Below are 27,986 nucleotides of genomic sequence, written 5' to 3'. Positions count from 1 at the left end.
TAAGATGAAAAACACAAGTTGGGTATTTTAAATGCTAAGGTATGACGACTGCTGCCACCTATCGGCTCAGTTTGGCCACCACACCGACCTGTGACCGGGTGACTTGCACTACCGGGTCAGACAGACAGACTGCAATGGCGGCGTCGGTGAACGACACAGCCGGCGTGAGCAATATGCTGCAGTTTATGAAGCTTATCGGACAGCTCAAAGTAAGACCTCTAGCCTCTTTTCAGGCAGTTTGCTATAAAAAGAGCGATGCCCAGACCCATGACTACATACATGCACATGTCACTTCTGCAGAAAGATGGGCTTCCTTGCATCCCAATACTGCTATAAAGCGTACAGCGCACTTAAAACCCCTGACTTGGGCTGCATTGCTGCCACTATACATATATATTCTGTGTAATGACTTTCTCTAATATGACCACTCCAGTATCACAGCTTTTAGACCACAAAACACAGCACACCTGAGGCTATTTGTAAAAGTAGACAGCTATGAATGGCAGCTTATTCTAGTATTGCACAAGAACAAAATGCATTAGAGATGCAAATCAGCTAAGCTGTCATGAGACTCTCTCTCTCTCTCTCTGTCTCTCTCTCTCTCTCTCTCTCTCCCCCCCTATACATACAGTGTATCTTTCTTCTACAGTATTAACCTGTGTGTTTGATTTTAACTCCAGAGGGTGCCACGAACCGGGTGGGTGTACAGGAAGGTGAAGCAGCCGGAGAGTGTGTCAGACCACATGTACCGGATGGCCATGATGTCCCTGACCATCACCGACCCCGCCGTGGACAAGGACAGGTGAGTCTGCGCTGGTTCTCACAGAGCCAGCGGGAAACCTGACTTTACAGAGTGGCACCTGGAGTGTGGTGCAGATGTTTTTACAGGAGCTGTGCCACAAATCAAGAAAGGATGTTAAAAGAATGAGGAGTGGGTGAGATGAAGAAATATCAGTATTTCCAATCACAGATATGTATGGTGATATTATTATGAGTATGGTCATTTAATCTTGTGTCACTTGCGATTTATGTTGCAACAAATTCAAGTATTCACTCAGATATAATTTGGCAGCGCTTTGAATGATAAAACATTTTGTTGTTGATTGTGAGAATAAAAGTATGACAGTGTAAAAGTAATGCAGTTACTTTGCAGCTGCAATTATTTTGAGGATGGCATGATTATTACACTGCAGGCTGTGAATATTTCAGTGTTTTGTGTTGAATATACCTTTATGAGTCCACCAAGACCAAGTGAATTAAAGGAACAATTCACCCCAAACTGAAAATTCAGATGCTATCTATTCACTCCCTTGTCAGTCAAAACTCTTTGGGAGCTATACGTCCATATGTCTGTTCACATGTGTGTGTCTGTCTATTCTAGGTGTATAAAGCTGGCACTGGTTCATGACATGGCAGAGTGCATTGTGGGAGATATTGCTCCGGCAGACAACGTCAGCAAGGCAGAGAAACACAGGCGAGAGGAGGCGAGTGATTACACATGTACACACACAGTGTGTTTAGGCTGTTAGTTGTGTTGTAGAGACGGTGAAACACACACAGGAAGTCACTGTCTGTTCAGACGAGAGACGTTCATGGCACTTGCTCTCCTTCTGTCTCCTCTCCAGGAAGCAATGAAGCATCTGTCAGGTCTTCTGCCTGAGGGACTCAAAAAGGAGATTTTTGGACTCTGGGAGGTGTGTGTGTGTGTGTGTCGTAGTTTCTTCTTCATCTCTCTGGCCCATTAAGCCACAAACTGTTCAACTAGTTTCCTTATCTAAGCTTTGATTGTATGCACTCACTTGATGTATCCTGTAAATATGGAGCCCAAAAGCCAAAACTGGATGACATCATTTTTCCTCCATATGTCCATCATCTTCTTGCTTTATGCACACTGAAATCAGTGTTTGAAGTGTATTTTTGCGTCCCCTGTGTGTAATCTGCAGGAGTACGAGACGCAGAGCAGTCCAGAGGCCAGGCTGGTCAAACAGTTTGACCTTGCAGAGATGATCCTGCAGGCTCATGAGTATGAGCAGCTGGAGGGCTCGCCTGGACGGCTGCAGGAGTTCTTCGACTCCACCAATGGTGAGCTTCTGTCTCATTTTCAGGTGATTTGATTGAAAGTGGACAGCTTTAAAAACACGGACATTATCGCATGTGTGCTCTGTGGAAGAAGTTTGGTTTTGTGGTGACATGGGAGACGGTGATGTCTTGGTTGGGTTAGGGTTAGGGTTAGAGGAGGGATTTGTCATTGCTGTCCACAGGGTCTGACTCTTTGTTTTTGTTTTTTTTTTATTTCTTAACCAATTGCTGTCTGTCCCTACCTTGTCTTCCAGGGTTTAGCTGGTTACCATACCCAGATGAAAATGAAACTAGTCTTTATCTCAAGCAAAGAAAAAAAAAACTCTGATAAGTTTTGCTATCAGCTGCTTGAGTAGTGAGCATGCAAATGAAAACTGTTTTTTAATCTTACTCCTGTCAGGTCGTTTCCACCACCCTGACGTGCTCCAGTTTGTCAGCTGTCTGAACGAAGAGAGAAGACAGCTTATGAGCAACGCCGAGGCAGCAAAGCATTCTGGGAAGTCGCAGACCCCTAGCACAGAGTGTGCAGGGCCGCACACGCCCTCGCACTCCTCCTGACTGTGACACAGACACACACTCCTCCTCCGCAGAGGGGACGGAGATGCTGGACTATAACACAGATACTGTATACACACACACACATCACATGACTCGGCATGTGACGAGCGGCCGGAGGGAATTGGATCTCGGGGGTTTTCCTCCCTCTGACTATTCTTTTCACTCAGTTACAGGAGACTGAGGAAGATTGTCACCGTTAACTCAGGATATTTTCATTGTCCATGGAGATACTCCACCAAGCTGTCACTTTTTTGTTTGTTTTAAAGAAGCCTGATATAGCCATCTGCTATCACACATAGCGAACATACACATAATTGGATTATATCACAAGCCGTTACACTATAAGCCAGTTGTTGCATAAGTGGCTGCATACCTCATAATTTAACAACTGCAGCCGGTCAGTGAAGAAGCTGACCTGAGAGTTTGCTGGCACATAAGAAAATGAAGAAGCAGGAGCTGTTTCACTTCACTGCTGTGTTGTTTTATTATCAGTATGTTAGACTAGTATATCAGCTTCATGCTATTCCACTTACTGTACTTCTGTTGAGTTTATGATGTTCTTATTTCAGCAGATTGTCCACTATTTTCAGTATATCCACCAGGTGCTGCACAGTAACAACAGTGATCTGTGAAATATGTGATTTGGTTTGAAACAATCTTTAATATTGATACATCAGTCATAAATACAGTTATTTATAATGCTATATAATTGTAGGAATACAGGTGGGTTTGAATGCCACAGCGTAGTCTTTGGGTTTTTATATATGTGCATTTCAGGGTTTTAGTAAAAACTTGCTCATCTTGTTTGTTTTGTTTTTTTTTTAAATGTGTTTTAAAACTCTCCTCGGTTTCCACTCCATCAATTTAAAATGCAAATATACAATGCAGTTCATTTGACAATGACGAGCATTCATTACCTCACTTATTTTCATAATATGACAACTCTCATGTATCTCAAGGGAGCATAAGAATATTATCAGAAATACACATTGTGAAAGTGAATTGAAAGTTAAATGAACCCAGACTGTTTTCAAACTACAGAAAAGAAATAATAAAAAAAATAAAAGCAAGAGCTAACACTGAAATGATGAGATGAGAAAAGGAACAAAATAGATTTTTTTTTTTTTTTTAAATAATGAAAGCACAAGCTTGCTTCATTGTGGAAGATTTTGCAGTGGACACACACACAAAAGAAAAAGCACAAAAAGGTTTCATTTACACAAAACCATCCAATCTGCTTTTTAATCCTTGTGGCACAACTCTTTTCATAACCATCTAAACAGTGGAAAAAAAAATAATGATAATAATACAGCTTCAGTGCAGTCTGTGATGAAAAGGTAAGCTTTGCACCAAGAGAAGCTAAAAGTCCGATCTTCCACGCTGCAGCCCGACAAAGTAATTGCTTTTTATTGGATTTCAGGGTCTCATAACAGCTGAAGATTGTATTAAAGGTTTGACATTACAATTATCTTTCTATTGTTACATAGTGCTGCTGTCCGATGACAACCATGTTTCTCTGGAATGTCAACTTTTCAGAAACCAAGAAAAACAATCTTGTTTGTAGCTGGACGACTGCACATTTTTTATTTTATCTAATTAGTTTTTCAAAAGGTTTCATAAAGCCAGCCGTTGTAGAACTTTCTTAACCCACAGACGAGCAGGTAAAGCCTCATATTAACTCAGGGTTTTCACTAGACAGCGACAACAGACAGTTTATGTTGTGTATTGGTTACACAGCAACAAGAAGTGCGATATCTCATCCTGTTACTCAGGCCTGATCTTTTTAGTGCAGGCTACACATGGAAAAAGGCTTAGCGTTAGGGTTATCTGGGTCACTTGTTCAGTTAAACGCTGATCTGTACAACCTGTTCACCTTAGTCTGCAAGACATCAGTTTAAAACACAGCGATGTCACCGTTTGCCAAATCAAGTGTAAAAACTCCCAAATGTTACAAAATGACCGTTGGAGTGACACCAATGTGTGTACAACTGTGTATTTACTCTCTTAATCTCCAGTATCAGGCTTAACCACGGTCCCAAGCTACTGGCTGTATTTACACAGGAACAGAAAATGTGATTATTTAATTTTCTTTTGCGCATATTTGACGATCTCATGGTAGTCTAAACAAAGAAAGTCAGATTCCATGTGTTTTCCCACGTTAGGCAGCCATGACTAAATCAAAACTGCAACACAATCGCAGGATTTACATATGCACTCAAACACAACATTTGCCCACAGTGTTTTCATTGCTGTGTAAGGAGGACTGCATTTTGTCCTGTAGTGTGAATGCAGTCATAAAGTCTGTGCAGATTTTAGCTGTAGTGCAGTAAGTATGGTCCAGCATTCAGGTAACAGTATAAAATATAACATCTCTCCTCTCTACACATACAAAATCCAAGTCCCACCAGAGCTCAGCCTGTCAAAGGGCCGTCAAGGGTAGAGATTTTAAAAAATCATTTAAAAGTAGCATTGGTATGACTTGTACAGAAAATCATTGATCTTTTGTCTGTTTGTCTAAGCAAAACGAGATTTACAGTGAGAGCATCTGAGTGTTTTCTGTGTAAATGCCCATGAAACAATCAGATGTCTACAACAAACAGTTAAAAGTGAGATCTTCTGTCTCTGAGTAAAACCAGCCATTTATACAAACTCACAAATTTCCCCTGAAGAAGTCCCAGTCTGAGAATTCTGTGTTGACCATATCAATTTTGAATATATACACACTACTTCATATCACTCTTCAGAGGACTGAGCCCTAGTTGGAAAATGAACACATCATGCGTAACCTGTAAAGGTAATTTCTGATATAAAAAGGTAACAGCAGTAATTGACCTTGAACGGACCTCCTGTGTACAGGATTGAAAGACACGTACAATATGCTTGTTTCCAATCAAGATGCATATACAACGGAGCTGCTAAATATTAACTGGATCTTAGATGTGATCTATCATTTACTTGATCAACAAAAATTCCTGTGATTCTCCGTGTTTCAGCCAAATAATTAACAAGTTAATGACCTGTTCTTTTGAGGCTGGGAAATGCCAGTCTTGGTTTCACAGTAGATTTGTTAACCCTTCTGATAATGGGGCAACTGCATGAGCCAAGCCAGGAGGCACTGAGCTGAGGTGAAACATGAAGCCGGGAGACAGAAGAGATGCAGGCCAGGAAAGGATCTGGGCTGCTTTTGACTTGGAATCTGCCCATCCTGCCTCATGTCCTAAACCTGTAACTGTAAGAGCACAAAATCACATGTTGCCACTCCTCCCAGCCCCATTTAAAGAGCAGCTGAGGTGTAATGTGCTTTGGAAGCCACTGGATGGCAGGTGACGGTGTCTCTGCTGATCCCAGTTACTGTAATAAGTAAACTTGCTCTGTGTGGTTACCTGACATCAGAAGCAGTGTTCCTGGACCTCAGTGTAACAGAGTGGAGGGGACCCTTCCTTTACACCAGAGGAATGGAGCGAGCTTAGACGTGAATTGAGATTTTTAAATGTGAATATGTCCAGAGGCTCATTGTGTTTACTAGCCATCTAGTATGATCAAAGAACCATTTATCAGGTAGCTCTGTGTGACATTTTCAACCAATCAAGTTTGGTACGCTCCAGAAGTCAGCCATTTGACCAAATAGGTTGACAGCTGCTGTTTTAAAGCATTTAAAGTAAATTTAGTGGAAACCTTGACCCTGGTGTGGTAGAAAGTGTGATTAATTCTCCACTAGCCATCATGTTAAGGATTCAGGGCAGGAGGAAAACGATTCCAAGTAAGTGATAGAGGGAAATGTTATCACATACATAGCTTTGTCTTTGAAAGCATCTTAACACTTATCATCAAATCACAACGCCATCTATTATATTCAGCCTTAGCCTTGAGCCTGCGTGGATCCAGCCAGAGATGGGACAAAGTGCCGGGATCCTTTGGTGATTTCCTGGTGTGTTCCCGCCTCATGGAGCGAGCGCAGCTCTAACAGGGCCTCTCGGAGATGTCCGTCAAGTTGTTGGTGGGCGTTTCCTGAGAGGTGGCATTTGCCGCTGAGGAGAGGACTTCCTCAAAGCTTCCTCCAGTCCCTGGCCCCCCCACTTTGGTCTGATTTAGGAAACAAAAAAGACAGAACATCTAAATAATATGTGCGGTCATCAAAGAAACAATAATTTCTCTGTCTCCTCTTAGTTAATCATTTCCTTAGCTTTCAATGGCTTAATTCACTGGACATTGCCGCGACACAAAAATGTATACGAGTGATGATTTTAACATTATGTTTTAATCTCAGTGCTTCGAACGTATTTGACAAGTATGACACCTTGACAATTTCATAATTAACACAAATCAAAATATCTTTTCCTATTAAAGTCACCATGGGCAAAATCACTTCAAGTTGGGGTCGGGGGCCTAATGAGAGTCACCTCAGGGGTGCAAACACTTGAGCTAGATGACAGTGTCTCTTAAGCGATTAAGTTATTGTTTTGCTCAAAAACCTTCAGCAGATAGACAAAGCGCTTGAACTCGGATTATCTACTTTTGCATTAACGAGATATTCTTAAACAGTCTTTTACGATGCCTAAAAATGCGAGAGGTTCTTGTCACCACGGCAAAGACTGTATCAGTGTGACAGTCAGTGTAGTATCACTCCTGGCAGAAAAGGGTCAGCGTGGAAATGAATAACCAGCCTGACTAGAGTGTGAGCTACCAAACACACAGGGTTAACGTCCTCTGCTCCACTGACCTGTTGTGATGTCTACAAGCAGTTATTTTGTATAAACCACAGTGTGATCTGACCAGTTTCTCCATCTGTGGAGAAACTGGTCATTTGCTTTTTTTTTAAAGTTGCACTCAACATAATAATGTCAGTGCTGGTCTTCACAGAGAGCTGATGGTAGCTGGCATTTTCCCAACACTTCCTGCTACAGTTGACAATGTGTGTGCATGATTTTCATATTCGTGAGAGTTATAAAACTTTGTGACTGTCTGTATATCTCTCACCAGGGTTACTGCTTTTCATAGCATACAAGTCAGGCAATAATCTATATTGTCAGTTTACAGTGTAATGTGTATGATTTGACATATACTGCACATGTGCATACACACACTGACACACACACTTATTACCTTGATATTGGACACTGTATTTTCAACCCTCTCCTCAAATGACTTGAAGCTTGGAGAGTTTCTAGAGAGAGAATGAAAAAGAGGAAGGACAGAAGAAAGGGAAAGAAATTAGAAAGGAGGCAAAAGGGAAGTTTGCAAAGGGAAAAAGAAGAGGGTGAGGAAAAAAATTACACAAGTTGCTAAATGAATTAACATGGGGAGTGTAAAGAGACATTTTAACTGTTGAAAGTTGACTTTTTGGAGGCTGCTCAAAACAATAAATGTTGACTGCTACTGTGTTGTCTGCAGACAATGTTATAAGGGATTACAACGACACTGAACCAGTCTGCAGACTTTGCTAAGGTAAATAAAGAAAATATCTATAGTACTTTTATGAAGTAATTAATCATAAGTCCTTTAATATTTAATAATAATATGATTTGGCATAAACAAAAAAATTATCCATATAGCGTTATTATTTCTGTCACTCTGCATATGTCCTACAGGGGTAGACAATGCAGGTGATGCCTCAGTATGTCCACTACCAAGAGCATGTTCCAGGTTATTTTATTGTCCACCACACAGCCGTTAACTAAATAAACATCAACGGGAGGGACACACAGAAGACATGTGCTTGTGTGTGTCTGTATTTGAAATATAAAACCCCATATTAGATTCATGACACTGGTAAGTAATTCAATATGCATTCAATTGGCAGAAACATAGACTGCTGTGTTATTTATGACAAAAGGGACATTTTAAGAAGATTGAAAAAAAAAAAAGCACGGATATGGACACAACTCTGTTACTCACACACACACACACACACACACACACACACACACACACACACACACACACACACACACACACACACACACACACACACACACATGCATGCAAACACAGAGACATTACCTCATGGTGGGCATGCTCATGGAGTGTCGGATAGAGTAGCTGCCCCCAGAGAGCATGATGAGAGAGAAGTTAATCATTAGCATAGGTTACACACACACACACACACACACTCACACACTCACACACACTCACACACACACTCACACACACTCACACACACTCACACACACTCACACACACACACACACACACACACACACACACACACACACACACACACACACTCACACTCACACTCACACTCACACTCACACAAATGCCACACAGAGCCATTGCAACAATTTGGCACACAGTGAAATAGAGAGAGTACTGTTGTCATATTGGCTTCTGTGGTACACAGGGAGGGGCTTGAGTTACTCTGTGGCCCACTGATAGAGGCTGAAATGCAGAGAATGAGCTAAATGTGAAAATACACCAGGATGGGATGTGCTGTGCCTGTTTGGCGTTGCTGTTAAGGGGTTAATGGCTTAATTCTCAACACGACAAAGGGATATTATCTCTGTGGTGCCCTTGAACAACGGACAGCAGTGGCATCAATATGGATAATAACAAGATAATAATAACAATAATAACAGGAGCTGCACTGAGTTAGAGGTTACGATTTGCGGTGATCCTGCAATTTGACCTCTCTTTTGAAATGCAAATGCACTGAGGACAGTGTGTGCATCTTAATTTGCAGGTAGAATCCATAAAATGGCTCACATCAAATTTGTGGAAAAACTGCCTGTGATGGAATAATGATTTTTTCCCCACTCACAAGCAACCACAGGTACAAAAGATCATGCATTTTTCACACAAGTCTTTGACACACATCGTCTACTTTGGTCTTGAACAGAAAAGCAGTACAAAAATGAGACCTGACTTCGAGCCAGGCACAGCTGCAGTATTTATTCAACCAGAATCAGCTGACTGTTGCATTCTCTACTGTACCATTCAGTTAGTGCTATCAGATGATCTGACAGCAGCTCTATTGAGTTACGCTTCTTCTAACATGTTAGGAATGAGCAGATTTGAAGAAACCTCAGATGGAGGCACATTACAAAGGACAGTGTTTGCAGAAGTACGACAACAATGGCTGACAGACCAGAAATAATCTGCGACTTGTGCTGCTCATGTAACTTCTTATATCATAGATTTAGATCATATTTCTGCAGCAGCCAAGGTTTTGGAGTCTATCCTTACCTGATGTACTATAAGCTTTGTGGTATCTAATCCATGTATTTGAGCCAGAATTTCAATATTCAGTGCAATGTCTCAACAAGGTTTTTCATTCTAGCACAGTGACAGTGGGCAGGTGGTCTGATTTCTTGTTGCACTACGCATTTTCATTTAAGTCTGACTCCTGCTTAAGACTGCACATGTAGGACCAAGTGATATGACACAATCAGCAAGATGGTTCTTACCCTATGGAGTTGGACCTTGGGAGGCATGGGGGGAGATAGCAAACATTTTAAGACATGATCTTAGGCCTACACAGCTTTACACGCACACCCTAATGGCAATATTTCACTTCGGTAGAACATTTTTACATTTTCAACTTAACTTGCTCTGTAACGTGAGTCAAAGCAGTATCATACCTTTAAAGAGCAAGAACACAATAGGAGTAATTGCCTATGTTTTGAAAGTCTTGGTAGTATACAACATCACTATGGATACCTGGGGAACAAACACTGGTGGTTGACTGTTAACTTGTATGGGCACAGGCCAAAAATGAAAATGTTCTACTAAAGTTAAACATTGCAAAAGACCACAAACACAATCCTATCTACACATACACACGTAGATCTTGACTGAGGTTACCAGGATTTATGTAGACAAACCATCTGCCTGTCTGTTAGGCTTCAGAACTGACAATAAAGGACTAGTTATTAGTTGAATGAGGAAAAGCAAGATTTCAAAATGGTAGCTGAGATGCCTTTATACCCTCTGGGCACCTTACAAAGGCTGAATCAGTGAGTGCGATTACATGCCTACAGTGCTGTGGGTAACTCATATCCTCATTAAGGTACCGTTGAGAATAACATGTGCATACATATTTTGAGATGGGGTGGATAAATGTATCCCAGTTATTTATTTATTTATTTTTATCTTTTATATGGTCAGGAACACTGCTTGTTTCGATTAGTGTAAACAGGATATGACATTTGTGTGCACCACTACAAAAATACAATATTGAATTACTAACAGGATGTTTGTTTACGTGTAAATACATTCAATGATTTACTAGAAAATTATTCATTCATAAATAAACGTCCTCAGCTTTCTGTATTTTTTAATATAATGAGAATTGCTATTTGGGAATTAGGCTACACTTGAAAACAAAGATGAATTTGTAAATGGTGTTAAATATTTCAGTGGCTGGAGTTACTACACATAATGTCAGGCAAGAATGCACTTCAAGGCATGCTGTATCCACAGCAGAAAACAAAAACAAAAACATGCATGTAACAATAATGCAAACTGGTTCACACACACACACACACACACACACACACATACACACTAATGGGCCATAAACCACAGGAACATACCTCCGAGGAAACAGTAACTCTAGACCAATCATGCTGGAATACATGAAAAGTAATGCATTGTTTCTTTTCTGCTAATCATATTCCAACAACACAATATGATGTACCAAGAACCCATTCTCCTTATGGTACAAAAGCCATCAAACATTACACACACATACACACACATACATGGACACCCTATGTCATCGTACACATTAGGGTCTTCTCTCTTACCACGGGATGTGAGCAAACTTTCTTTTACGTTGCGGTCACATTCTGAGTGAGGGCTCATATTTGACCTTTTACAACCAAATGAATTTGATTAAATGTCAGCTCTAACATGAAGCATGAAAATATCCCGGCAAAATGACAATGATTACTGTAACTGACCATCCAATTGACTTTTGCTCTGACCTTATAAATTCAAGCAGAAATGGACTCTACGTCAGTGTAGCTCTTAACCTACTTACAAGCCATGTCATCACTTTGCCATCTCTCTGTTGCACATATACAATTTTTTTTGTTCAGTTTTTCCAGAGGTGCTTTATTGGCATGGCAATTAAAACACCTTCATTGCCAAACCAAGGTACATAAATATACATTTGGAAACGTAAGTAAATAAATATGTAAATAAATGAATATGAATGATTATACTACATTCACAAACTCATTCTCTCTTTCTCTGTCACGCAAAAATACAAACGGTGTCTCTCTCTTTGTCTCATACAGAACAGACAGACACTCTCTGTCTTACAGCAACACAAAAAACAAACACAGACAAACACTCCCTTCATCTTTTTTAGAACTAGACACACTCAGCCTCACTTTGTTTTTTTTCCACACACACACACACACAGACACCCAAACACTCCCTTTCTGTCTCAAACAGCAACACAGAGCAAGCGAGCGTGAAAGAGGGAGAGAGACAGACTTAGCCTAGAGCCTTCTAGCTCGCAGAGAAAGCAGCTTACTATGGGCTTACATAATCTAAGTTTCTTCTGAACTTACTAGAGCAACAGTGAAAACTCTACATGTGGGACAGGGATGAAGAGGGAGACAGAGAGAAAGCCCTTGTATTTCAGTGTAGGAGAGAGGGATGTAGTGTGTGTGCAACAAATAAAGAGACAGTGTGTTTGAGAGAGAGCGACAAGGCAGAAGCAGAAAGAGGAAGACGGAACAAAACAAAAATATGTGTGTTGTGTTTGTGAGAGTGTGAGGGAGGTTGTCGGGTATGGCAGGCCGCACCGAATTTGAGTGAATGTGGAAATGCATCAGCGGCGGCCTAATGATGCGAGTTATGTGATTGCAAATGAGTTTATGATTGGCATTAGCCGCGGGGTTGCCGAAGACACATTTACATTGCATTGGGAAGACACTGAGACTCAAGCAATGGAAACAGAGGAAGACAAATGGAGCATTTATTCAATGGTATGTGAGTGAAAATACAGTTGGGTTGAAGGTTAAAAGAGTTCAAAATGCTAATTCAATTTAGTTAAGCATTTTCACTTATTAGAACACATTCCCCTCAAGAAGTTCAGGAACATTAAGTCAGCTTTCTCAGGTCGTGAAACAATATTGACTTTATTATTATGCTTCCGCATTTGCCTTTTTATACGTGTTAATAGTTTGGTTTCCTGTTTAGCTTTTCAGAGGAGGCACTCCAGGTGATCGAGGCGGGCTACGCATCTGCAGAGTAACCAAATTATTGGGTGACTGTATCCATATTATTTGCATGATATCTGCCATTAGTAACAGACATACGTGTTGTTGCTTTTCCTCTGCAAAAGGAAGTTATTATGCAGAAAACGTGCTTAATATGTGACACACAGACTGTGTAGTGTAGCTTTATAGATTACAGAATCAATGGATGCTTGTAGTTTCAGATAAGACGATGACACACACGCATGATTTTTGCTCTGCAGATAGCTTCCTGACAATAGGCTACTTTCATCCTTTGTGATCCCATGAAATGTTTTTTTAAAACGCTGGTTTTATATCCACAAACACCAGCATCATTTCAGTCACTGTGGATCGCTTACCTAGCACTGGTCTTCCAAATAGCAAAACAGCATTTTAACAAGCACGTAATTCATGATAAGCTGTGACCAGCTTATTGCTAAATTGACTCACCCGGGATTAGAACTTGGGATCTCTGCCGGGACAAAGCATACGCTTTAGCAACAGATCTAAACTCAAAGAGATGATCACTGGCAGATATTTGCAGTACATTTTTGGGACCGATCTGAGTGACTTACAGTAGCTGCCAGACACAGCTAAAAAAAAATCATGGGATTACAAAGAGTGAAATTAAGTGAAATTAAGCCAGTCGTTTTTTTAAGTTTTTGTTTTTGTTTTTGTTTTTTTGTTTTTTCAAATTATGCACTAACTACTTAGAACTTGTTGATATTATTAGTCCCAGTTGCAGTGTATATAAAGTAATTACTGTGAATGCTGTCATGGATGGCAACACGCAGGCGCTTTTGTATTTCCAGATTTTGCAAACACTAAAGACGTTAGCTGCTACAGAGGTATGTGTGCTAACAAATGAAAATGTAACGTGACAACGTGATGTATTCTTTCAGGTCTGGAGTGATGTGAGTGGCACAGCTTTTGGGGAAGAGTGGGTTTATTCTATAATATGTGGCTTTGTACCTCATGTCTCCGAACTTCCTGGTGATGGCGGTGCCCAGGGTGCTGAACGCTGCTGAGGTTTTCTGTCCTGCTGAGGTCAGTGTCTCTGACGTCTTCCTATAGCTAGCACACACACATACACACATACACATACACACACACACAAACACACACACACACACACACACACACACACACACACACACACACACACACACACACACACACACACACACACACACACATACACAGACACACATGCACAGACACACAACAGGAGAAGGCACTGTCAAGATATGTAACAGCTCAATGTGTATACACATGCACTTAAACATTACATAATATACACAACACCCTGTGCACTTAGCTTTTTAGCTTTTATTTACATAGCTACACTGCTGAGTGCACTGCATCACATGAACATATTTACAGATTTAGACACATTAACAGCTACAAGTTGCCCAGTGTAACCACAGTCTCTACTGCTGGCCACCGTGGAGCCCTCAGCCAGCACGTAACACAACAGAGCTTTTGTGCAGCAGACATTTTGACATGGAATAGCGGGTAAACGCACATCTTACAAATGGTATTAATTAATTAAAATTGCATTCCATTGGCATGTAGCAGAGTCTTTACAGTGAAGCAGCATCCACAGCACCAGGACCCTGGCTCTGTTGGAGAACAGAACCTTCATTAATGTTATTAGCAACACCTGCAATTACCTGCTATTTCATGTCAAAATGGCTGCTGTGAAAAAGATCGATTAGTATTACTCGATCTCTCTAAGAACTCTTGGCCCTGTGGCCACACTAGTGCATTATAGATGGTGACGGTGACAATGTGTGTGTGTGTGTGTGTGTGTGTGGTGGTAATCAGATCTTCAGGTTAAAGTGTAACTGGATAACAAGGACACCTCTTGAGACTATTCTCTTGCTCCTCTCTGTCTCTATCTCTGCCTTTCCCCCCTCTTTCTCTCCTTCCCTCTTTTCTTTCCTTCTTTATTTCTCTCTCTCTCTCTCTGGGTAAGAGCTCAGAGTCATCTAATCTAGAAATTGGATTTTTTTTTGTAGGGCTTCTAGGCAACAACAAATTAACTACTCCACAAATAAGCTTCACAGAAACATTACAGCAGTAACTCACTATTGTGTGCAGACCCAGAGTTACAGCAGAGGTTCTTCCATGGACAAATCTTGAATGATTATGCATTTTTACAGATTATTCTCAAAGTATGTCTGCGTCATCAGTTTGCACCACACACAGAGTGAGGGAATGACAATTACCAATATTTATGGATAGGACGTGAACCCACAACACTACCCAGCCGATAAGCTACCGAGCCTGTATTTTGTATTTTGTATTTTTTTATTTACTTGGGTTCATGACTATCTGAGTCAAATAAAATAATTCTTTTCACTTTTTATTCAAAACCTTTCATTTATTAACATGTATCCGTACAAGATTACTTTTTGACGTTCTTAGTTTTCATGGAAATCTTATTTTGCAAATGAGCTAATGGCTGAATGTAGTACAAAACATTGAGAAAGACTGCTCTCCTCGGTGCTTTGATGGACGGCTCAGTAAAAGGCGCTTAAGATGATAACACATGAGTTCCTAAAATTTTATTATTTCCGAGGAAAAGAGTGAAAGGGACATGTACACCTAATTGTGCAGTGTGGGCAACAGCAGCCCTTGGCGCTGTGGAGCTGTTTTATGTGTTTTTAATCGGGTTAATGATGTCTGTTGCCATGTGCACAACAAAGATAACAAATCACACACACACTGTGCTGCTGGGTACAGAGGATTATGTCTTTTTAATAGGATGTCTGATGTCTGTGTGTACAACAGGCACTTGGTTTTGGAGTGTTTTTATGCCGTGTCGGCTATGAAGATCAAACTCCCCACTCTGTGTATGTGTTCTTTTCTTGGAGTAGGTGTGTGTGTGTGTGTGTGTGTTCAGGATAATGTAGATGTGTGTCTTCCTAAATGTCACTTCTACTGTGGTATTTTTATACGTGTTCTGCGTATATGTGTTCTAGTAAAGGCCATCTCTATTGACAGCAAACAACACACACGTACACACACACAAACACCTTCTCTCTCCCTCTCTCTCCCTCTCTCTGTCTCTTTCTCTCTCTCTCTCTGACAAACACATTGACTTACGCGGTGGAGCTCTGCATGTCATGCCAGCCTTTGGTGAAGTTGTTTCTGAACTCGCTCAGGGGAGTGATGCCCAGCTTCTGTTTGAGCTCTGCGTGCTGCTTCTCTTTAGAGGACAGCACCTGCTTCAAAGTATTGATCTCCTCTTCCAGCTAGAGAGACATGGAGGAAAAAATACCTGCTTACTTAAAAGTTAGCCATCCCTCAATCCCTTTATAGAGTCTCTGTACTATCAACAGTTCATATTTCTTTATGCAGCCATATTTTACATTATATGTATTGTGATTAACATGTTTATACTGGTTCTTCTACTACCAGTCTGGAGTACTAAACCAGTGGGTAAAGTGGACGCATTATTTACTGAACATGGCACATAAAGTAGGGAGAATATGTAAGACCCAGATTGCACATTGATCATGTTACATAATAAAGCATATAAGCACTTAAAGCCGTATTTGACACTTGACACTTGTGACCTTGCCATATACTGCAGCCAATGTAACTTAATTTGACGGTATAATAGATGGTCTGTTTAGAAACATTGCAAACGAATGAATGGTTTTCCTTTTGCATATCCTCTCTTTTTTATATCATATTTTAAAATGAGAAGACATGAAAAGTAAGGTTGTATTTGGTAGAAAGAGTCAAAGACAAGAGTCTTCCCACAACAACAACTCTGGGATCGAAAAAGGTCATTTCTTAAATCTGTTTCTTGACATGGAACTTCACTGAATGAGAACAACTTGTGTGAAAAGGACAACTCAGGAAATAATAACCCTGGCCCTGTGTGTGTGTGTGTGTGTGTGTGTTTGTACATACTTTAGCCAGTTCTTGCTGAATTTCCTCTCTTTCCTCCTCTGTCATGATGGAGTTGTTCAGGTTGACCTCTGACACAATGTCTTCATCAGCCTCTCTGAATGGCTCTGCATCCAGAAGACCTACATGAAACAAACACACACATGTACAATTTAAAATAAGTATGTGTTTATGTGTGACTTGAAAACCTGTTGTCAGATGTATACAGAGACAGAAAAAGCAAAAAAAGAGACATCTGTCCTAGACTATGTCCTTCTGCTACCATTCTGGTGAGTGTTAGATGCCAAAAAGACAAATCATACTGTATACCTTGTTTGCCACCTACAATACTATTAAGTTCATTCAGACTGAACTTGGCGCTCAGTCGTCCCATATGAAGCCAGCTACCAGAGACACAGGAACCATCTGTGATGCTAATCTCACCTTTGACATTCAGGTGAAAGTCTTGAGCTTTTCTATTTTATCATGGTAAGAGCTATCTCTAAAATTACACTAGCAACTCTAGATTTCTGCCTGAGTAAAAACGTACCCGACACAAAAAGAGAAAAAAAATCAAGTGCTGGAATTGACTGAATTAAATCTGAAACTGAACCCAAGTAACACCTACAGAGACACTCCACTAATATTGTCCACGTTCATTGTCTCCCACTACAAGAAAATGTCCCACCTCACTTTAACCTTTTCAGCTGTGGGGCACCTACAGAAGGCTTCAGCTTTACTGCCATATAATTACAAATGGGGAAGCATGGATAGCACTGATAGACACTGAAAATCATCAGTTACAGCCTATTTGTTTACTTTGTAAACACCACTCACACTGGAATGCCTGCTATGCCTGCCTGTTACGGTTGTCTGCCCTTGGCATGTTGTGTTTTCACTGTATGTATTGTGATTTATTGTGATGTGTTTTGGCCAACTTGTGAAGCCGAAGGCAAATTTTCATATCTGTGGACAACAAAGTTTATCTTCTGGCTTTTTTCTCAGAGCAAAAAAAGATTAAAAAAAAAAAAAAAAAAAAAAAAAAAAACAGTTCATTTTATAATTAATGGTGCATTAAATGCGTGGGAAAAAATACTAGGTCAAGAAACAGAAATTCACAAACATATAAACATCCAACTACACTGGGAGATAAACTGGAATTCCGAAATCATCAGATATTGTGAACTATAACTGTATAAATGTGACGTGGCTTCAGTGAAATGCTGTAACAAGCACATACACAATATGTAGATGACACTGTCCTACAATATGGATTGAAAAAAATCATAATAAAATAACTTTGACACTTTTAATGGCTGCTGTCCTGTCCTGTTTATTCCCCCTTTGATGGACAGTGTCCCTGTCTGCCTCCATGTTTCTGTCTGTCTCTGTGTCTTGTGTTTCTGGTTGTCTATCTGACTCTGTCTCTGTCTGACAGTTATGTAATCTGTGGCTGTAGCCTGTAGAGCTCTAATCTGGATTAAATGACCTGGATTATCTAGCCTTAACTCTGCCAACTGACACTAGGGACTGACACACACACACACACACACACACACACACACACACGTTTTAGTGAGTGAATCTGAAGTTACAGTATTGGATTTTAGTGGTTTAATGTACAAATAAATTGGGGGGAGGGGTGTATGAGCTTTTTAAGTCTCGCATCTAAATTAAAGTAAGTGAGTCTCATTTTGGAACCTATTCTCAGTAAATCCATAATTACCATGTGGGGTGTAAGCTTATGATTCATAGTTTAATAATCACTGGCATAAAGAATAATCTATCCAAACAGGGATAATTTATCACTTCAAAACAGAAGAGAATCACTAGAATATTTAGTGAGCTGCTTAAAATGCTGCAGGAAGGTTTTACTTGTAGAACAGACACTTTCTCTCCCTCCAACACCTAATTACACTTCACTCAAACACAATATTAGAGTTTTAGATGCAGCACTATGCCTCATACACACTATTACATAGCCACAACTACACACATACACACTTCAGATGCAGATCCTGCTGTAGTAGTTTCGGGGGAACTATTACTGCTGTGGTTTGTATTTCTATGACTTCATTTTTCAGGAGAAGCGGGTTTGTTCCTCTTTCATAGAAGTCTACAGAGAAGAAGCTATGTCAGGACTTTTAATTTTATCCAGTGCACCCGCCACACACACACACCAGACATTCAGATTTAGTCAAATGTAGAGATCCGCAGTCACAGATAGAATATGGGTGAAAGGTAACTGAGGAAAGTTGTCTTCTTCACTGTAACATTCTGCCTTCCTTCCTAAATGAATTACACCAAACAACATTGAGAAGAAATCCTTTGAAACTGACTCATTGAACGAGATGATTTATACATAATATAAGTTTTCCTGCTGCAGACAACCCCTACATATAAACAATCATGAGGATATAAATCTTATTTCTACAGAGGTGCAAAAGTGACTGCTGACGGAAGTGGTACCATCACCTGAGAGCAAAGTATCCAACACAACAGAAATGAATAGAACAAAGCAGAATGAAAACAATATGGAGGAAGAATCTCTGTTTCTGTATCATTGTTGCAACATTTCCAACAGGTTGTTTGTGGGGAATAACCAGGGCAAGTATGGCACAGTTATCATTCAACAGCAGAAAGACTGGTAATAGGTAATTAGGTTGCTGTATTTGTCTAGTTTCATATTTTAAGTTTACTGGAAACTTTCTTGACATAGAATAGAAAGGAAAATGATCCCCATACCTGTTCTGAGGTGTCCTCTCTCTTCATATGGCAGCATTACAGAACAAAGGAGACGAGGATAGATCGAGGTTATTAAATTCAGATAATAACTAGCACAAGGCCCCTTTTCATTTCTTATAACTGTTGATGAAAACCTCACAGGTTTTGGGACAGATGTTTCTGACTACAGTAATGACTATTGTCAAACTCTGTTATTAGAAACAAAACAATTTCAAGCTTGTAAAATCTAGACTAGAGCTTCACATCTAAGGCAACAGGGCTCAGCAGCAGCACATGCAGCAAAGACACACAAACAGCTCACACAAATGCAGCCTACGACAAGTCGACTCCAACACAGCATGCACAAGAACAAGGCAGCCCATTCTACTGCAGGGAGCTATTTGTGGCGATGTTACACAGGAGGAGAAAACCTAACGAAAAAATAACCCCCTGAGCTTTTAATGGTTGTCTAAACAGAGGGAGAAATCAGATTCAGTGTGGCTTCTTAACCATTCACACGGCATCTAATGAATGAGAAGATCTAATGAATGAGCTGAAATGTCAATCAACAGCAGTACACTCACAGCACTGACTGTTGCAGTAGTTCAAAAAACACTGGAGAGAGTATAAAAGATGGGTGCAGCATGCTAAATACTCACTCATACATGACAAAATAATCATCCTCACCCAAAACAGAGTAAACCATGGTTAAGCCATGTTCATGCTCTTAGTTTGTTGCTGTTGTTGTTGCTACTACATCTGGTTTCTGTTTAGGCAAAAGCTGAACGCTTTCTGAACTTGAAATGAGCAGAGATGCATTGAAATTTTGGTGGACAAAACAGTATTTTGCCAAGTATCAGCTTTACAAAATGCAATATTGATATCAATCAGACAATTTTTTCTGCTCATATTTGTGGAATTTGTGATCCTTTTTTGGGGTTGTGTTGCTTAATTCAAGTGTCAGATTATCAACAGTATAAAACTAAAACTTAACTAAAAAATATACTTTTAAGATAGGCAAGTCTGAGAATCAACCAGTTTTGTACCTGCATTTGCACTACAATGCTTAAAAGCAGTATGGGTTGTTACGAGTGGGAAGGTGTTGGATATCAGTGTTAGCCTTAAAAAACAATATCCCTAAAAATAAACTGAACTCTATCGAGGAGTGCACATGATGCAGGCTGCTTTTCTGGTGGGGCCAATCAACCAGAAGTAAAAAGAAACCATGTGTATGCTGTGTAGGCATCAGACAGTTTACAAGAACAACAACAAAGAAAGTAGACTAACAGTAGAAAAGCTGGTTGGTGGTTGTTGGGAGCTGTATTTCTGCACAGAAGCAGTGTTGTGATAGTTGTACCAAGGAACTATTGGCTAACAGTGTCATCTATTAAGCAATCCACTTTTCATGTTATCAGCAGAAATGTGTTTGAGTTGATGCCTTTAAAGGATAATCCAGTATTTTTCAACCTGGACTCTATTTTTCCACCTTTTGGGCTCCAAGTGACTGGCAGGAGCAACATTTTTGGAATTGCTCCAGTATTGAGCAAGAATAGTTCAGCTGGCAGCCTCGAAATAGGCTGCGATGATCACACAGGGCAAGTTTGCCCGTCAAATTACGTCCACTAAAAGTGCTTGTTTGCAACCGACAGGCTCAGATTGTTATTATAAGTGTCTGACAAGATTATGGAAGTGACAAGGCCCTGCAATATAATGTAGGCTGACTATTATAATGAAGACTCGCAAGTTCAAGCCAAAATCATAGCTCACTGTATGAATTTGGTTAGATGAGACTTCAAAGGAGAATACAACGTTGGCTTGAGAAAACCTGAGAAAATCTGTTTTGTCACTCACTGTGCCGCGACTAGACTACTGCTCTCAGCTCAAGGCAGGGCGGATCTAAATTCTGAGACCATGCAACACAGGGACCATTTTGAAGCAATGTTGGGATGCTACTTTGCCAAAAGAATATTATTTTTATGATGCTTTTGTTCCTTTTATCCATGTATGCTATTCCCTACTGATTTTTTCCCATTTGCAGGAGTCAGTGCTGGCTGCAGATAACATTTGTCATCTGTGTTGCCATGAAACTTGTTCATGTATTATCACCTTTGTAGTTTTCTATCCTATTATATCTGTCTCAAAACTGTAGACTAAGCCAAGAGCTGATGCCTAATTAAAATGAGGCCTCCAGCTTTAGAGTTTAAATTCTAAACTAATGAAAGGGCAACTTATCCTGGGAGTCTAGCTCATTGTCTAGGAGGAGTCTTATCTAGGTCCAGCATGGCCAAAAGCTACATTTTAAAGCTACAGTTTTCTTTGGCTAAACACTGACACTGTCAACACAAACCTCTTGATATGAATTAATGAAAAGACAAACTCCAAATTAGCTGTCTTGGGAATCTGTAGCCACTGCTGGCATTTACGTTTTTCTTGTTCAGCTCTAAATATCATCTTCATATTATTCAAACAAATAAAGTCTCTGGACTCTGGTATGACACAGCCATACCAGAGTCCAACATACATCGAATTCAGGTGGTAAAATCTATCACCTGGGTCTACTTTGTTGTGTTTGTTTATGCATTAGAATTAGAATTCCCAGACCACAATTTCCAGATTAAAGTAAATGATGAGTGGCAGCTACAGGTTCCCAGAGAAATCAATAATGAATGGTGCTACATGGGCTAAAATGTAAAAATGCGTAACTGAGGTAGGAAAGCTTTAAGGCTACTCTACTGGCTCTAGTCTATGTCCCTCGTCACCTGTAGTGTAAAGGTGCATGTCCCAAGTGGTGGCCATGACGCATTCATCACCGAGATGTGGGGATGTCCCATCCCCCTCTGCTGGAGAGGTTTTACCCTGCTCTTCCCTATGCGTGGCTGTTCTCTCTGTCATGTGTTCCCCATTTTGGAGCATTTGGTCCGAGTCTTCTCCGTACAAACTCCTGATAACTGATTCCTCACCCGAGCAGTAAGCTGTACCCTGAGTCCATCCTGAGCAAAGTAACAGTTGGATACCTTTTCATTTACTTGACACAACATGAGCAGCGCTTCATTTATCTTATCTTGCAGGTGATGTTAACAGACAATCTAATTTAGCCCTTTGAGACTGGTCTTGCAATTCCAGTGTACAGGGTGTTTTGTTGTGAAACAGAGAATGAGCTGGAGAAGTGAGCTTTGAAAGCTAGAAATTTCAGCATCTGGTCTAATCACTGAGGCTAAGAGACTACTTCATCTCCATCAGTCCCCTATGGTCATTCTGTTCTATGAGGCAGTTAAAATCTTACATACTGCACCATTAAATTTGAGTTATTATTATTTTTACGCACCATTCCTCTCCATCTCTTCAGAGAAATACAATAATAATGTCAGCTTGGCCACATTTATACCTATTTTTCAAGACGGCAACCTTAGCAAAACCTGATATTGATGTGTTCAGATCTGTTACTTAATGCATACTTCAGGCAAATCAAGACTGTGATGTCCCTGATGAGGTAAGTAACGAGCCACTTAAGAGGGATCAAAAATGTGAAGCCGCATACTGTAGCTGTTGTGGCTAAGATCAACTCTGATCTTCCTTTGGTGCAAGGAAGTCTTACACAGCCTCCTATTAGTAGCACTGTATTAAAGCCACTCCTGACTGGGTTCAATTCACTTTCAATTCAGTTCAATCAACTGAGGAAGTGGATTTCTTTTGCCCTAAATCAAATATTAAAAAAAAAAAAAAACAACAACAACAACCTGAGCATGCTAAGGAATGAATGTTCTGTGATTAACAGATGAAATACAGTTTCTATTAACATTTGAAAGTGATTTGAGCCCAGCTTTGCTCTGCCCCATGTGGACTGAGTGATAATCCACTCAGAGGTAAAGCTTACCACAGTCACCAACGCCCCTGACTATTAACTCACTCGTCCTTGGAGAGTTGAGTCTTACCCTGCTCTCCCCCGTGTGTGGGTGTGTTAACCCATTCCTCTCCAGGACCCATGTGGCCCCAGTCCACCACTGCGTCACTCAGAACACTAGAGTACAACTCTGATCCACAATGGCAAGGCAGCAGGGTGAGAAGAGACAAGAGAACTGGTTATAGATACACACATATGCAAACACACTTCTTGAGGGATTCTGCGCTGCTCCCTTGTCCTCTCCAGCCCTATGAGCCTCACTGGACGTGTTAGTGGCATAGCTTATCTGTGGCTGCAATTATACAGGAACAGGAAATCTGGCTTTTCACCCCTTGTGGCACAGATCTAATCTCAGACCTGTTTAAACAGGATAAACCTGATTCCATACCATTTTTAACTGTTTGAATAGCCATGTGAAGGATTTTCAGTGTTTTGAAGTTCCTTAATGTTTGTACAAGAGCAGCCTGCAGGTTACCAGTGAAATCTCGGAACTTACGGGAAGAAGCACACCTGCATAAGGCCAGTTTTGTTTCTATAACAGACCCGTCCTTTCAGTGTAGTAAACAGCACTTTTAGAAATAAAATAAATGCACCCATGAACGGTGAAGGGTCACATATTCAATAGCAACATCTTGCAAGTTCCTCATTTGCACTCAGTTCAAAGTTTGAAAATAGTGCATCATCTTCCAGAATCTGCCATTGTTGTCTTTGTTCCACTAAGATTTTGACAAACTGACAGTGTATTTTAATAGAACATATTTACCTGCAAGCATTTAGCCAAACATCAGATAGCTGAATCCCAATTATGAGCAGCCAAAAAGTACAATTTGGTGACCAAATATCAATCTCCAAATTCCATCACTGTAAAAGCTCCTGGAAAATACCTACATGATATCATCAAAGCAGATTTTTGACAAGTGAAGCCTGCAAGGCAAGCTGTGAAACCTGTCCTGCACCCTAAAAAACACCAGGAGTGATACATTATACAAAAAGGAGCATTCTCTGACAATTTGATCTGATGTTTCTTTATTAACGTGGCAAATCCCCATGAAAGACTGACTTTCTGAAGGCTTTTGCCTCATACAATCATGCCTTTGATACAGCAACCCACATTATCCATGTATTTTAGAGGTTCACTAGCTTTGGTATGTGGACCCTGAGCAAATATCTGGTGAACAACTTAACAAACAACATCAGAGAGCAAGTCCCTCTCTGTCTCCTCTCTCTTTCTTTTTTTCCTCACTCTTCTCCTTTCTTTGTTTGTCTGGAGTGGAATACCTTTGGTCACAAGATTACCATTACTCCAGTTGGCCCAGTGGTCATGTGGCTATGCTAAATCAGAGGCCAGGGGTTGGTCATATGGCTGCAAAATCAACTGGAGCTAAACTACAGTCCAAGTCGTCTACAGTACAGCCAACAGCCACTATACTGAAGCCAAGGTTCCTTAAACCTTTTTTAATCCTCAACTTCAATTCATTTAGGCTGTATTTTAACAGAAACAGCAAAAAAAAAGTGGCACTGCTTTCAGGCCTTCATTTTTAAAACTTCACAAAAATCAATTTGCATGTTGACAAAACTGAACTGCCCACATTTGGCTCATAAACCCTTTTTAAGTGCAAATAATTGCACAGGTACTGAGAAGCTTTTAACTTCATCAACCCCCATAAACTCCTGTGAATGTTTGCTAAAACGGCCCATAATGGCCCATTTCACAGTTCATTTCTTACTCGAGTAATTGTTTCTTAATATAAAATTGGTAGAACAAATAGCAATAAGCCTGAGCAAAAGCAAATTTGCCACCAGCAAAATTGATTATTGTATATGAGGTTAACTCTGACAGCCAGAAAATTAAGGTTAGGCTATTATGGCAGGATTAATATCAGCAATGCGATTACTATTGAATAAAAATATGTCAAATTCTCAACATATTGATCTCTTTAATATCCTTTCCTTCCTAATGTAGGCTGTGACATTGTTTTCCAACAGCACCAACACAGCGGGAACTCTAGTCAACCTAATAACAGCAGCCTCAACACTGCCACAAATGTCAGAGCTTTATTCATGGTGGCAAAATACCTTTGGATTAACTCCGTCTGCTTTAATTAACAAAGGTAGGCTTTCAAAGAATAATTTCAGCAAGCTCCACCGACGAGAGCGATATATATGCCTCATTGCCAAATAAGTCGGGCTGAACAGTTACTCAAAATATCAAAATCACCATTTGGCCATGTGTAACATGGAGGAGACACATTTTTTTTTTTTTTTTTTTAATACAAAGGTAAACTGTATGACAAAACAGATGCCCTACATACTTTGCCCTACATACAAATTGTAATCTCCAAATGAAATAAAACATGTTTGTTTGGTATAGACCCCAGCAAAAATCACATCATCATCATTTTTTTTCAGTTAAAATAAAAATTATGATGCAAAAATTATATGTCCCACTAAAATCGGGACTCATATCACAATTGCCATATCTGTCAAAATAACTGCAGTATAATTTTTTTAACCATATATTTCAGCCCAACAAATTAGGCTTGTCCCGATCCCAAATTGTACTCACATTGTGGATAATAGCTTAAATTTATTTATATTTTTTTAGACAAAACGACAGCAACAAAGTTTTTATATGGCTGCGCATCAAAGATACCTACAGTTATGTTTTGCAAACACTTGGACTCAAAAGCTCTTTTTCAGGTTCCGCAGTGTGTGGAGTATATCCCAAAACAGAGTAAATTTTAAGAAGCAGGTTCACAGAGAAATCACATAAACCACTAATTACAATGTACAAAAATGTGAGCGTGCAAAGTACATGCATAAAATCATATCTTATGAAATAAGCTAAAAAAAAAAAAAAAAAAAACAGTCACTGTGACTGGAAAATTGTTTGAAAAATTGTTTCACACTGTTTTCACACTGGAAAAACTTATTTAACAGACAGCACAATATAATGCATACAAGATGATTTCTGTTCATCACCCTAAGACACAGTCTCTCTAAACTATACTGCTATATGGAAGACCGGAAGAGCAAATTTATAGGGACTCAAAACAAGCAGATCAATGCACCATTTTAGGCCTGATGCAGTCAATCATATGGGCCTACAGTGTGCTCAACAGCAGGAACATTGCAGACCCTGAATTCTTAAACTATGGGCTGTAGCTGCCTGACCAGTAGTGTTTGTAAAGTGTGAAGGGCTTAACTTCTAAGTTTGGTATGAGGCCGGGCTCTCCTGAGCACGCACCACTGTTTGAAACATTCCAGTGTCCCTCTGTCCATTAAATCCCTCAACACCACCTAAGCAGAAATATGTGTATTCTGCAGCTTCTTGTCGTTGATCACTGTTTTATACATTGCTATGTCAGCACTTTGTGATGTAGATGGGCATGTGATGGCTTAATGTGCTTGCTGTTTTTCTGCTGTTGTTTTGCTGTTATTTTACACTACAGACGCTGTGATGTCCAAAGCCAATTTCCAATTGGGACAATAACATCTATCTTAAATTATCATATCTTATCTTAGTTTGGTCCAGAGCTGCAGTGATGCATAGCCCAGTGGCAAGCAGCATGACACCACCAATGTCAAGGTTACAGGTTCAATTCCTGCTATTACCACACCCAGACAGAAAATGTATGCACCTGTGGTACTATAACAAAATCAGGTAATAAAGCTCTACCAAACAGCTAAGAGGCTGAGCAGACTTGGCTAGAATGCACAGCTCCTTCCCTGTATTATCAAGGAATGTGATTGAATTAGGAAAAAGAAGAAGCTTGGAAAAGCAGGGAATGAGATTACTTTTTGTATTAGCGTTCAAAGGGACAATGAGCTTCCTTGAAGTTTTGCAAATGGATAAAAGCTCAAGCTGCCGATGCTTTGAAAACAAAGGGGATCAACAGACAAGCTCTGGACTAGGCAACAGTATCCAGTCTCATGACTAAACTTGATCTGACATTTCCATGTTGTCTTAAATAAACAATAACACCACCCTAAAATACTCAACCGGCTGCTCATACAGTAGGTTATATCTGTGCATGTCCCCTGAGGCTTGGCTTTTAAAAGGCAACATCCACTGCAGTTTAGAGTCTGTCAAGAGAGCCCTGGCCATGACAGCAGCATCACAGCAGGCATTATGAATAGCAAGCTTTCCACAGGACATCTTCAGCACAAACTCCAAACCCTACACCTCAGCTTACACACACTCAGCGGGCTCCATCATTTGAGAGCTCGAGCAGCAGTAATGCAGTCCTCTAAGCTAAGACTTCAGGAAAGAGTCTGTATTAGGTTGTAACCCGGGCTATCCCACCAAAAATGCACTATAACAAAGTTTACAGGCTAACAAGAAAGAAATGAATAAGAAACGGAATCGGTTTTTGACATTCTGGCTTGTAACAGGCTAATTTTTTCGTTTTTGCTACAGCAAAATAGTGGCGTGCGCAGTGTACATTCAAGTCCAGCTGATTATGAGACGAACAGAAAAGTGTCAGTGAGGCTGTGAAGACTATTACGGACAAGCACAGAGCGGACACACGCTCCTCGACGCTATTAGACACCGACTTACCTTGCTGTCTGGTTTCCATCCGTACCTGCCAGGTGAGCTTCAGGCGATACAAACTGCTCTCCACGGTGGC

The 27,986-nt window shown here is 40.2% G+C and overlaps 2 protein-coding genes across 6 annotated transcripts; one reads left to right on the top strand and one right to left on the bottom strand.

Annotated features, from left to right (window-relative positions):
* The first annotated feature begins 75 nt into the window (after positions 1 to 75).
* Positions 76 to 3,921, top strand: hddc2 (HD domain containing 2). Its single transcript, XM_030047560.1, has 6 exons — positions 76 to 209; positions 681 to 802; positions 1,382 to 1,484; positions 1,626 to 1,694; positions 1,944 to 2,082; positions 2,480 to 3,921. Exons 1-6 carry the CDS (start codon positions 135 to 137, stop codon positions 2,635 to 2,637), a joined length of 666 nt encoding a protein of 221 aa, XP_029903420.1. The 5' UTR covers positions 76 to 134; the 3' UTR covers positions 2,638 to 3,921.
* tpd52l1 (tpd52 like 1) lies at positions 3,451 to 27,986 on the bottom strand. 5 transcript variants are annotated; one of them, XM_030047555.1, is made up of 11 exons: positions 27,917 to 27,986; positions 23,387 to 23,485; positions 22,214 to 22,444; positions 19,476 to 19,496; positions 16,755 to 16,873; positions 15,939 to 16,087; positions 13,800 to 13,901; positions 10,041 to 10,055; positions 8,638 to 8,676; positions 7,741 to 7,801; positions 3,451 to 6,720 (listed from the first exon to the last, which is right to left on the bottom strand). In XM_030047555.1, exons 1-11 carry the CDS (start codon positions 27,933 to 27,935, stop codon positions 6,598 to 6,600), a joined length of 978 nt encoding a protein of 325 aa, XP_029903415.1. In that variant the 5' UTR covers positions 27,936 to 27,986; the 3' UTR covers positions 3,451 to 6,597. The 5 variants fall into 5 exon arrangements, with proteins under 5 accessions (XP_029903415.1, XP_029903416.1, XP_029903418.1 ...); XM_030047556.1 differs by having other exon boundaries at positions 13,800 to 13,895; XM_030047558.1 differs by lacking the exon at positions 22,214 to 22,444.

Source organism: Myripristis murdjan, chromosome 24, assembly GCF_902150065.1.
Source record: "Myripristis murdjan chromosome 24, fMyrMur1.1, whole genome shotgun sequence".
Lineage (NCBI taxonomy): Eukaryota > Metazoa > Chordata > Actinopteri > Holocentriformes > Holocentridae > Myripristis > Myripristis murdjan.
Note: the sequence above shows the minus strand (reverse complement) of the source record. Positions and strands in the feature narration are given on the sequence as shown.